Here is a 12,263-nt window from a genome sequence, read left to right as displayed (position 1 = left end):
AACAGTAGTGACCACAATCCCAAGCCTGAGGCCACCCCACTCAGTACTTCACCTCTCCACCCTGATATAACTCCTCCAGTATGTTCACATTGTTTTCTACCCTACAGACAATTTCTGACCCATTCCCAGGGTTTACTCTGAATCTCGACATCTCTGAGCGTAGCTAAGAGTCTTTCTTGTGGAACTCCATCAAATGCCTTTTGAAAGTCTCAGTACACTACACTGTAGACTTGCCACGACCCACTAAGGTTGTCAATTCCTCAAAGACATTGAGTGACTTAGTTAGACAGGGTGTTTGTTATCTGAATCCATCCCAACTGCTATTTATTAGGTTACTATTGTACATATAATACTTAATTTTACTCCTGATAATTGATGCCATTATTTTACAAGGAATGGGAGTAAGACTAATGGATTGTCTGTATCCATTTGGCTCCTTCTTTAATCCTAAGTGTCCAGTGGCTCCATCATAATGATTTTGAATGACTCACAAATGTCCTTCAAATTCTCTCTCAGTACTTTGGCATAAATGCCATCTATCCTTAGAAATTATTTATTCTGGCCCCTTTTAAGCTTTCTCTGACTTCCATCTTGTTTATAATCAAAATCCTTGATTTTGCTGAGGTTAACTCCATTCAGGAAGTGCATGTTGCTCCTGTCTTTCCTAGTGAATACTGTGAGGGAGTAATCATTCAGAATATTTAATATTTTATGTTAGTCCTCAGTTTCAAGCCTGCTCCTTTACTGCAAAATTGAAACCTACATGAAAGTTTGTACCAGTAATAACCCGGTCAACAAATTCAGACAAACATTACAACATAGTGTCCCATCAGCTCCCTCCCAAGAATTTTATAGTAAATGTTTTCTAGTCAATGTTTTCTTGCATCTATTCACTTTGTCCCTGGTGCTCATGTACAATGAGTGGCAACATTAAGTAGAAGGAAGGAAGGGCACTTAACTAAGAAATCTCAAATGGACCACACACTTTTACTTTGGCATGTTAATTACCACAAGTGGACATGGCTGAATGCATCTGACTTTCACATTCAACAGGCTGAGTAAGTTTTTGGCCTCCAGACTATGTTAAGGCATGATCAAGGACACCTCCCAGTTCTCTTAACTTCTGATGCTTTTAATAAGATAAGCAAATGAGGGAGACAAGAGTCTACAGGAAAGAATCAACATGCCTGTGAAAGACTTGATATTGTGGAACTCTTAACAACTTGCAGTTATATTGTGCCTTTAGCGGACCATGAGCCAAAATAGGTCAGAAAGAAGTACAAGTAAATCGCTGTTTCACCTGGAAGGAGTATTTGGGGCCCTGGATAGCAGGAAGGGAGGAGATGAAACAGTGATTTACTTGTACTTCTTTCAATTTAGTATACTGTATTCGCTGCTCACGATGTGGTCTCCTCTACATTGGAACGTAGATTGGGTGACTGCTTTGCGGAACACCTCTGTTCAGTCCGCAAATGTGACACTCCGCTTCTGGTCGCCTGTCACTTTAATTCTCCATTCCCACTCTGACTTCTCTGTCCTCGGTCTCCCACACTGTTCCAATGAAGCTCAGCCTAAGCTCGAGGAACAGCACCTCATCTTTTGCTTAGGCACTTTACAGCCTTCTAGACTCAACAGAGTTCAAAAATTTCAGAGCGTAACCGCTGTCAATCTTTGACTCCCTTCACCCCCGCTCCCACAGAGCCTATTTCTTTCCTTCTTTTTTTCTCCTTGTCTCTAATGGCAGTTGGTCATTATCCCACCATTCACACCCTATCTTGACTAATGTTTTTCGAACTCCTGGCATTACCATTTGAATTTGGGCCATCATCCCTTTTGTTTCTCTGATCTCTCCTGTCTTCCAACCTATCACTGACCTTCCCTTTTGTTCTTTCTTCCCCTCCCCCTTTCAATGCTTGTTAAGAATCCGTTCTTTCCGAACACTCTCCAGTTCTGACGAAGGGTCATTGACTCGAAACGTTAACTCTGCTTCTCTCCACAGATGCTGCCTGACCCGCTGAGATTGCCAGCATTTTCTGTTTTCATTCCAGATTCCAGCATCCGCAGTATTTTGCTTTTATGAACAGTTTTGTTCAGCCTGAAACATTGGCCGATGAAGGGGATGAAGTTGGTGCTAAAGCTATGGAGTGTGTGTCAGGGGCCGAAGAAAATGGCTTTGGTGTTCTCAATATTTAACTTGAGAAATTGTGGCTCATCCATGACTGGAGAACGGACAAGCAGATTGACAACACAGAGCCAGTGGAGGGGTCAAGCGTGGCGGTGGCGAGGTAGAGTTGTGTGTTGTCAGTGTACATGTGGAAAATGATCACCTGTCTTTGAATGATGTTGCCAAGGTGCAGAATATAGATGAGAAAAGGAGGGAGCCAAGAATAGATCCTTGGAGGACTTGAGAGTTGCTAGAGAAGCTCTGGCTAAGGTTGGATAGGCAAGACTGGAACCAAACAAGGGCAGTTCCATGGAGCTGGACAACGGAGGAGAGTGTTTGGAGTACTAAGTAGTTTTAGCAAGGGAGAGTGAGGTCTGATGGTACTTGATGTGGTCCCGATAGATCTTGTGATGGATGGCTAAACCAGTTGTGTGTCAGAAATGATCTAGGCAGGTACCTTCAACGGGAGTAAAGGGGGGAGGGGCTATACCAGGGGGAATGACTAGAATGGGAGAATACTGATTTGGGATAAGGGCATCAAAGCCGGAGGAGAGGGATTGGTTGAGCAAATCGGTAACTGCAGAAGTATTGTGGTGAATTAAGATTGCTGTGAATTTATATGAAATGGAGGGAGAGCATTAGCAAGCAAAGGAGGAGAGTGAAATTGGAGCGGGGGGGGGGGGGGGCCCGAGATGGAGATAAAAATCACCAAGAATGAGGTGTCACTTAGAGCAAAAGCTAAGGGAAGAAATGAAGGAAGAATAACTCTGTGACAAACTTGGGTGAGGTTTAGTGAGGCGGTAGAGAACAAGGATTTCAAAGGAGGACGGGTGGTACAGGGCGGGGTGCTGAAAGGAGGAGAGGATGCCAGAGGAGTCGGGGAGAAACCATGGTGTGATTTGGGGAATGGGGCAGATGGTGGTTAGTATAGCCAGGTGGGCAGGCTTCAGTAAGAGATAAGATTTTGACACTCATCAGGGTTCCGTCAAAACCTGGGATAATCATCCACAATAAATTGTGGATAGTAGTGGCCTTATTCGCAAATGAATACACATTCTAGTGGTGGTGATTCTTGATCCACTGGCCGAGTCCGGGAGGACACTTCTGGTTAGGGTGAGCTGGATGGGAGGGAAGTTGGTTAGATTAGCTACCAGTGGGGCTTTCTGCTCATAAGAGAAAGAATAAAAGACTTGCATTTATATAGCACCTTTCACGACCACCCGAAGTCCCACAGTGTTTTACAGCCAATGAAGTACTTTTGAAGTGTAGACACTGCTGTAATGTAGGAAATGCGGCAGCCAATCTGCGCTCAGCAAACTCCCACAAACAACAATGTGAAAATGACCAGATAATCTGCTTTTCTGATGTTGATTGAGGGATAAATATTGGCCAGGACACCGGGGATAACTTCCCTGTTCATTTTCAAAATCGTGCCATGGGATTTTTTACGTCCACCTGAGAGAGCAGACAGGGCCTCGGTTCAACATCTCATCTGAAAGACAGCACCTCCTGCAGTGTAGCACTCTCTCAGTACTGCACTGGAGTGTCAGTCTAGATTTTTGTACTCAAGTCCCTGGAGTGGGACTTGAACTCACAACCTTCTGACTCAGAGGTAGGAGTACTACCCACTGAGCTACTGGCTGACACAGCAATGCCTGCCTTGATGGGCCCCTTTAGCGAGGAACAGCAAGTAATTGTGGAACACAGGAGTAGGCCATTCTATCAAGGCTGATGTACCTCAGCTCAATTTACCCACCTTTGACCTATATCCCTTGATATCATAACCTAACAAAAATCTACCGATATCAGTTTTGAAAATCCAATTCACCCAGCATCCACTGCCTTTTAGGGAAGTTCGTTCCAGATTTCTACCATGGGATTATCCAAGGTGTATACGACTGGGATGGTAGCAGGAGAGCAGGATGGCAGAGGTGTAGTCATGGGTTTGGTAGGAATTAGGGATAGTACCCAGAAAGTGATAAATAAAAACTGGCATTACTAAGTGACAGGAAGGGAAGGAGATAGAAGGGTGCAACAGCAAATAAAAGGGAGATACAAGTAATGAGCTTAAATCCAGAGTGGCAGCCCAAATGTGCATGCAAATGAATATAGAAGGAGGTCATTGGGCCCATTGTGCATACCAACATTAACCCTTTAACTGGAGCTACCTACTCAAACTAACAAAGTATGAGGTGGTTTGTTTTGGTAGGAGGAATAAGGTGGACACTTATTCCTTGGAAGGTAAGAAACCAAATGTAGCAAAGAAATCTTGGAATACAGAAATTGCAGAATAAATTGCTGAAAGAAAATAGCAACAGCAGTTGATACAAAATAGGTAAATAGAGTGGGATGAATGGCCTGTTGTGTGGTGTAGATTCTATGTAATTCTATGTTGACAGGAACACCAGGTGAGTATATTTGCAGCGAAACTGTATGTCAAAGGAGGAAAGCAATTTACCTTCCCTAGAATGCTATATATGTATTGACTTCACTCTCAGCAACTACATGGCATATATACATTGGCACAAGTTAAGCTCAGTTACTACAAGTTATCAGAGATGGAATAGCACTGCAAGAATGGTGCAGTGGGCTACACCCTTGTTCGCTCAGTTCTGTGACCTGGGTTTAAATCTAGTTCCAAAGTGATTGACTTTAAGAACCCCAAGTAAAATGACTTTGCATCATTTTAGTGCTCTAAGAGCATTCCTACTTCCTGAGAAAAGTGACCAAAATTTTACACTCAGATAGACCCAATAGGGAACGGGAAAAAATCGCAAAGGTACGGTAGAAGGTTGGGGCTGAAGAACAATGGTGAGGCAGAGTAGAGGGAACTTTGTCCGAAGCTGACTGTGTTCAACCTGATCTAAAAGTACCTGTTGTTGACACTGGGTGCTTGAAATGTGAAGTGTTCCATTCCCCAGTATGAACAAGCACAGCATTTAAACAAAACATTGCAATTAGTAAATGGAAAATCTGATCAAGTCATAGGTTGGTGTTATCAGTGGTGTTTAGTACTTACTATTATGTGTTGGTACGGATCTATAGCAGACATTATCAATTACAACGTAACAGAATCCCAGTGTATTTTACAATGAATTATTAGTTCAAGTGACACTGATTGAACAAAACTTGAAGTTTCCTCTTTGCAGACGAATTAAATAACCTTCAGCAAATGTCTGTTTCTATTCCTGAAAAACAGAAAAAGCAACTTTTAGTACCCATTCAAACAACATGCTAAAATATATATGTACAATGATCATTCACTAGATAGATGTGGATGAGGTAGTCCAGGCAGGTTCACCCATCCAGAAAGAACTCAACAGCTCCCTCCATTTGCGCATTCAATTCTTTTTATAAGATAATTTCAGAGATTTTGCCTCCACCATCCTATCAGGAAGTCTATCTGATATGTTGGTCACACAGTATGAAAAACTTCCAGACATTAGTCACAAGTTAGATTCAAGTGTAGGATGGTTGATGAACAGTGGTGTACATTTAAGGAGATGTTTCACAACTCTCAAGAAAAATATATTCCAGTGAGGAGCAAAAGGGTGTAAGAGAAAAGACAGCCATCTGTGGCTAACTAAAGAAATAAAGGATGGTATCTAATTAAAACCAAGGGCATACAAAGTGACCAAAACTAGTGGGAGGTCAGAAGACTGGGAAGCGTTTAAAAGCCAGCAAAGAACGACTAAAAAAAATGATTAAGAAACGGAAGATAGACTATGAAAGTAAACTGACGCAAAATATAAAAACAGATAGCAAGAGTTTCTATAGGTAAATAAAAAGGAAAGAGTGGCTAAAGTAAATGTTGGTCCCTTAGAGGACGAGACCGAGAAATTAGTAATGGGAAACATGGAGATGGCAGAAACTCTGAACAAATATTTTTTATCAGTCTTTACGGTAGAGAACACTAACAATATTCCGACAGTGGATAGTCAAGGGGCTATAGGCGGGGAGGAACTTAACACAATCACAATCACTAAGGAGGTGGTACTCAGTAAGATAATGGGACTAAAGGCAGATAAATTCCCTGGACCTGATGGCTTGCATCCTGGGGTCTTAAGAGAAGTAATGGCAGGGATTGTGGATGCATTGGTTGTAATTTACCAAAATTCCCTGGATTCTGGGGAGGTCCCAGCAGATTGGAAAACTGCAAACGTAATGCCCATATTTAAAAAAGGCAGACAAAAAGCAGGAAACTATAGACCAGTTAGCCTAACATCTATGTTTGGAAAATGTTGGAGCCCGTTATTAAAGAAGCAGTAGCAGGACATTTGGAAAAGCAAAATTTGGTCAGGCAAGAGTCAGTATGGATTTATGAAGGAGAAGTCATGTTTGATAAATTTGCTGGAGTTCTTTGAGGATATAACGAACAGGGTGGATAAAGGGGAACCAGTGGATGTGGTGTATTTGGACTTCCAGAAGGCATTTGACAAGTGCCACATAAAAAGTTGTACTGCAAGAATGGTGCAGTGGATTACACCCTTGGTCATTCAGCTCTGTGACCTGAGTTCAAATCTAGTTCCAAAGTGATTGACTTTAAGAGCCACAAGTAAAAATGACCTGCTTGCTGTTTCAGTAGTTCAGGTAGATGTTAAAGATTTCATGCTACTATTTGAAGAGTAGGGAGTTCTCCCAGTGTTCTGGCCAAAATTCCTACCCAACCAACACCACCAAAAAGGCAATCAATAAATTAGTTATTTCTTGGCACAGAATGGTTGCTGTGTTTGCCAGCAGAACAATCATTGCATTTCAATGGAAATTCACTGTATGAGGCACTTTCATGTTTGAATGTTATATTTAAATAGAAGGATATTTATAATGATACATTTCAGTAAAAGGTCATTACATCACATGTTTGCAAAGAACCTAACTTTCCCCTCCATGTCCCATGATTATTTAAATTGTGTCTGCAAGTATCATTTATTTAAAAAAATTATTCTCCTCAGGATTTTGGTGATGATGATGAGGCCTGAAGCCAGGAGACTTCATGCGGTCGAGAGTGAATGTTGAGGACTCCCAGGAGAACTCCCATCCAATTGTATTCCACTGTGCTCCCACAGTCTAGTAGGACGATCCTGCCAGTGGAACAGGACATACCCATGGATGGTAATGGAAGAGTCAGGCATGATGACTGATTGTTATAACTCTGTGAGCATGTCTATGTCTGGCTGTTGCTTGACTAGTCTGTGGGACAATTCTCCCACCTTGGGCACCAGTCTCCAGATGCTGGTGAGCAGATCTTTGCAGGTTTGACTTTGTTGGGATTGCTCAAGTCTTGTCCTGATCTGATCCCTGGGTTGTTACTGATAGGTCTATCCAATATTTCTCTCAACAGTTCTTTTTTTTGGTGAAATTACCTTTACAATTGAGCGACTTGCAAGGTCACTTCACAGGGTACTAAGAGATGACCACAGGCCAGACAAGGTAGGGTTGCCAAGATTCCTTCCCTGAAGAGTTTTTAACAACAATTGGGAATCTTTACATGGTTATTTTTCTGGTGCTAGCTCACAGTTACTAGATTTATTGAATTTACCGCCTGCAGTTTGCCAGTCCAGTACCATAACCACTAGGTTATTGTACCCCTGGAAGCTGACTAATTCACTCCCGGCTAGACATGGACGACGAGCTGTCTTCCAGCTTTGATGAAAACAAGAAAATAATTGACTACTTTCAAATAATACAGAACTCATCATTCCATTTCCAACTATTCGCCATTTCTCTCTGTATACTTTTGACGCATCAAATCTTTGAAGATTTGTTGCTTCACTCCCTTATTCCACTAGTACTTTGTTCATACAAAAAAATGGATTTATTTCTTTTTGAAATAATTACTTATAATTAAAACTTAAAAGTTTTGAGTGAGGGAAAAGTTTAAGTGATTTTTAAAGATTTAGCCTGCTGTAGTAAAAGAGAATAATCACGACTACAACTTTCATTTATATAGCACCTGTAAATATAGAAAAATGTCTCAAGGCACTTCACAGAGAGGTAAAGAAAATAAAAAGGATGATGAGCCAAAGAAGACAATATTAGGAGGGCTTGGTCAAACTGATGGGTTAAGATGAGACTTAAACAAGAGGGGGAGGTGGAGAAGTAGATGGTTTGTTGGAGGAAATATCAGAGCATGCAGTCTGGGTATGAAGGCACAGCCATCAATGGTGGATTGTAACACTGGAGGAGGTTACTGAGACAGGGGGGCATTGAGAAACCGAGAGACAATGTAGATTCACAAATACAGCAGTAATGGGAAAGTGGACTTTGGTATGGGATAGAATATGGGCAACAGAGTTTTGGATGAGATGAAGCTTGCAATGAAGAAAAAGGATTACCCAAGATGCTTCACAGTCAATGAAGTACTTTTGAAGTGTAGTCACTGCTTTAATACTTTCACCTGTAGTTGAGGTAGAAAAAAGTTTTGAAGTGGAAGAAGTTACAGGCTATGGGGAGAGGGCAGGGTGTGAGATTACTTTTGGATGTGCTGTAAATGTCTATGGTTCTAAAAATGTGGGAAAGTTATTTGCATTTTCACTGGAATGAAATTTGCATCAAAGCACATTGTCAGATCACACATAACATCCCTACATTGTTTGGAGCTGCTACCACAATGAAAACTATACATAGATCATTGTTTCCCTCCTTCCTCCCATGAAGTTCTTTCTCTGAATCCAAGATTAAATAAAGAAAATAAGCTCTGAGCCCAGAATTATAGCAAACTCATATTTCTTGGAATGGCAGGAGAGTACAGAGTTGAAAATACCATTTAAAATCATGAAAAATATCCTTAGATAATGCAAAGCTATTCCGCCCCCCCCCCCCTATTTCTTTCCACACCCCAGTATTCTGGGCTAGAATTTCCCCAAGCAGTTTTGTCGGCGCACTGACCTCAAACGCGCTGACTTTGCGCGCAGGAAACGGCGCCGGCAAAAACTCGCCCCATCCTGGCCGCTGCGTACAGTCCCCAGAGTCCTGGCGTGGTGTGGAGGCTGAGGGAGGGGGGGGGGGGGGCGGGTGGAGAAACAGGCCAGTGCACAAAGCACTGCTGGCAACTGCGCGCATGGCTCAGTGAGAGCTGCACGCATGCTCCTGTCCTCCCAGCGTGTCCTGCGGGTTGTGAGCAGGAGCCGATGCTCGCAGCCCCTATCTCAGGCCAAAGGGACGCCCGATCTTGCCGCACCCTATCCCTGGCAGAGTGGACTCCCGCACCGGCCGGCCGGCCAGTCCACTGAGTTCCTGGGCAGGTAAGGACTTTGCTTTTATATTTATTTAGTGGCTGTGCTTTAAACTTTTGATTGGGGGGGGGGGGGGGGAGAGGGGGAGGAGGAGAGTTTTGTTTGGGGGGGGGGAGGAGGAGAGTTTTTGGGGGGTAGGAGGAGGAGAGTTTTGGGGGGGGGGGGAGGAGGAGGAGGAGAGAGTTTGGGGGGAGGGGGGGAGGGGGAGGAGGAGGAGAGATGAGACTTCCAGACCCATGAGCTGTGATTCCTTCGATCGCTCGGTGCCTGCCTCCATCCCCCCTGCAAGACGCCCCGGCCCAGCAGCTGTGACTTCTCTGGTGCACATCTTCCCTCCCCTATCCCAGGCCGAATGGCTTCACGCACAGGCCGGCCCGCTGCCTTTCCCAGGCAGACTTTAAAGATAAGATAGGATTTATTTATTTTTTTATTGTATTTTATTGGTTTGAGCTTTTCCTTAATGTCTGCTACTTGGTTGTTGAGGTCCTCTCCAGTTCCCTTCTCTCCCCTATCCCTGCCCTAATGTCTGCTGAATGTGCGCTGCTTTTTCTTAACTGCCCACAAGGTTTTTCAGAGCTGGCCACATACGCTGACCCAAGTGGATTTGGAGTACATTTTTGCTGGCCAAGGTGACATAAATGGCCAAAACTGGCGTAAGTGTCTGGGAAGGTCCCCTTTTGAAAAAAAAAACTGACCTAAAAAAAATCGTACCTAACTGACTTACTCTGGAGCAAATTTTGGGGGGGGAAATGGCATTTTCTAACTTACGCCAGAAAAAACAACTTACTCCCAAAAAATTGATGCAAGTCATGGCCAATGTTGGGCCCTCTGAAACCAGGGCTTGTTCTGGGGAAATAAACAATTACAAATCGAGTCACCGAAACAGGTAATTCGCCCAATTATGTGCCACACCAGCCTCCTCCCACCCCTCTTCATCGAACCCTATCAGCATATCCTTCTATTCCTTTCTTAGCATCCCCTTAAATGAATAGCCAAGATTCTGAAGAATATTAGTGAACCAGTTGAGTTTTTAAACAACAATTGGGAAGCTTTACATGGTTATTTTTCTGGTGCTAGCTCACAGTTAGTAGATTTATTGAATTTACCACCTGGAGTTTGCCAGTCCAGTACCATAACCATTAGGTTACTGTACCCCTGGAAACCAACTAATTCACTTCCGGCTAGACATTCGCCTCAACTACTCCATGTGGTAGTGAGTTCCACATTCTCACCACTCTCTGGATAAAGAAGTTTCTCCTGAATTCCCTATTGGATTTTTGGTGAATGTCTTATATTTATGGGCCCCTAATTCTGGTCTCCCCCACAAGTGGAAACATCTTCTCTACATCTAGTTTATCAATCCTCTTCATAATTTTAAAAAACCTCGGAGAGAATGCAGGGGGAAAGGGCAAAGACTCCATCCTGCGGTGCAGTCTGAGTGTAATAGCATCACTGCACTGCTCACTCTCTGGTACTGGGCTGTGCATTATTCCAGGGGAACTTGTCCAACCCAAAATAATTCATAATCAAAACTGCTGTAAGACTAGTGAACACGAGCACGATTACCTAACATACACTGTCGCATCTGCAGCATCCATTGTTGGCAGAATTTTTTTTTTAAGTCGATTTCTGAGAAGGTATGAGTTAGTATACGTGGCAGCATCTAGTTCCCCTTCACTGGGTTATTATAAACTAAGAATGTACTGTAATTAACAGTGGCATTTAAAATTAGTTTTCAGTGATCTCAATAAGCCTTTAGATTAACACATGGTATGGAGTTTCTTATTGGTGATTGAGAGTGTATGGAGCAAATTGAATTGACTTGTGATATTAAGTCCTAATTAAAACAACCCTTACATTCTGCCCTTGGCTTTCTGGACATCTTTCACTGGATGCAAAATTCTATTCCTACTCCTGCTTGTTTTTTTTTGATGAACCGCAGCACGGTAAATACCTTCACTTGAATGAGAAACTAAAATATTTCCAAGGTGCGTTTTTGTCGGTGCACATTCTTTTCGTCGTTTCCCCTGCTTTTGGTCTTTGAAACTCTTTTGCATTTCCACATTCCGTACAGAATAAGCCTCCTCCCCGAGAACATGAACGCGGCAGAGTTGAGGTGAAGCCATTGAACTGCAGGAGAGTCGCTTCAAGTCGCACCAAGGTTTGAGAGGCAGGACCCCGGCTTAAAAGCCGCAGACTCCGCACTCGGTGCAAACTTGTTTTGTGGCCGTCCTTCTCCCCAAAGTGAAATGAAGGCAGCTCTCTGAATCGGCTGTCCAATTCAGCCCCACAAACACAACCTGTCACTGCCAGAAAGCGCCTGCCCTTCCTATCTCTCTGTCTCGGTCTGTCTGCCCCAATACAGCGCCCCTGCAAACTTTGAAACAAACCCAAGTCTTTCCTCCTTCCACACACTGCGCCCCCGCCCCCAAGCCCCCAACAACACAAGCTATGTAGTGAGGGTCTGTTTTACCTCTGTCGAGGGTCCATTCCAGTGACTGTTCCCCCTATCCGGCGATTCTTTCCGAGCCTTTAAAAGAAAAGGGCAAAATAGAGAAGAAGAGAACTCGGGGCGGATATTACACAGCCCGCTGGAAGGCGGTGCTTCCACACATACCAACCAGGGCAGCAGCCATCGAAAGGCTTTCCCACACCGAGCCGCCAGAGACCCGCAGCTTGTGTTTTGTGCTGGATGGGTCTCATCCTCAAAGAGTTATTTATTGGGGAGGGGAGGGGGGGGGAGATTTTTTTCATTCTCTTAAACACTCGTCCTTCAAAGTGCAGCTCTGTGACATTATATACTTTGGGGACGAAATTGGCCCTTTCTACAACCCCGTTAGCGCAAGACAGTTTTCGCCCCAAGG

At 43.5% G+C, this 12,263-nt stretch overlaps 1 protein-coding gene across 2 annotated transcripts in view; it reads right to left on the bottom strand.

Moving 5' to 3' along the window:
* Positions 1-11,998, bottom strand: part of LOC139268637 (cytosolic phospholipase A2-like) — a 246,768-nt gene extending 234,770 nt beyond the window's left edge. The window contains exons 1-2 of one of the 2 annotated variants that reach the window (XM_070887120.1): positions 11,873-11,998; positions 5,184-5,352 (exon numbers count right to left, since the gene is read on the bottom strand). In XM_070887120.1, the coding sequence (XP_070743221.1) occupies positions 5,184-5,216 (33 nt within the window). In that variant the 5' untranslated portion in view covers positions 5,217-5,352; positions 11,873-11,998. Of the gene's footprint in view, positions 1-5,183; positions 5,353-11,353; positions 11,426-11,872 lie in introns of those variants that run through there. The other variant, XM_070887121.1, reaches the window with a different exon arrangement.
* Positions 11,999-12,263: the final 265 nt, after the last annotated feature.

The sequence above is a fragment of the Pristiophorus japonicus genome, chromosome 8 (genome assembly GCF_044704955.1).
Source record: "Pristiophorus japonicus isolate sPriJap1 chromosome 8, sPriJap1.hap1, whole genome shotgun sequence".
Classification (NCBI taxonomy): Eukaryota; Metazoa; Chordata; class Chondrichthyes; family Pristiophoridae; genus Pristiophorus; species Pristiophorus japonicus.
Note: the sequence above shows the minus strand (reverse complement) of the source record. Positions and strands in the feature narration are given on the sequence as shown.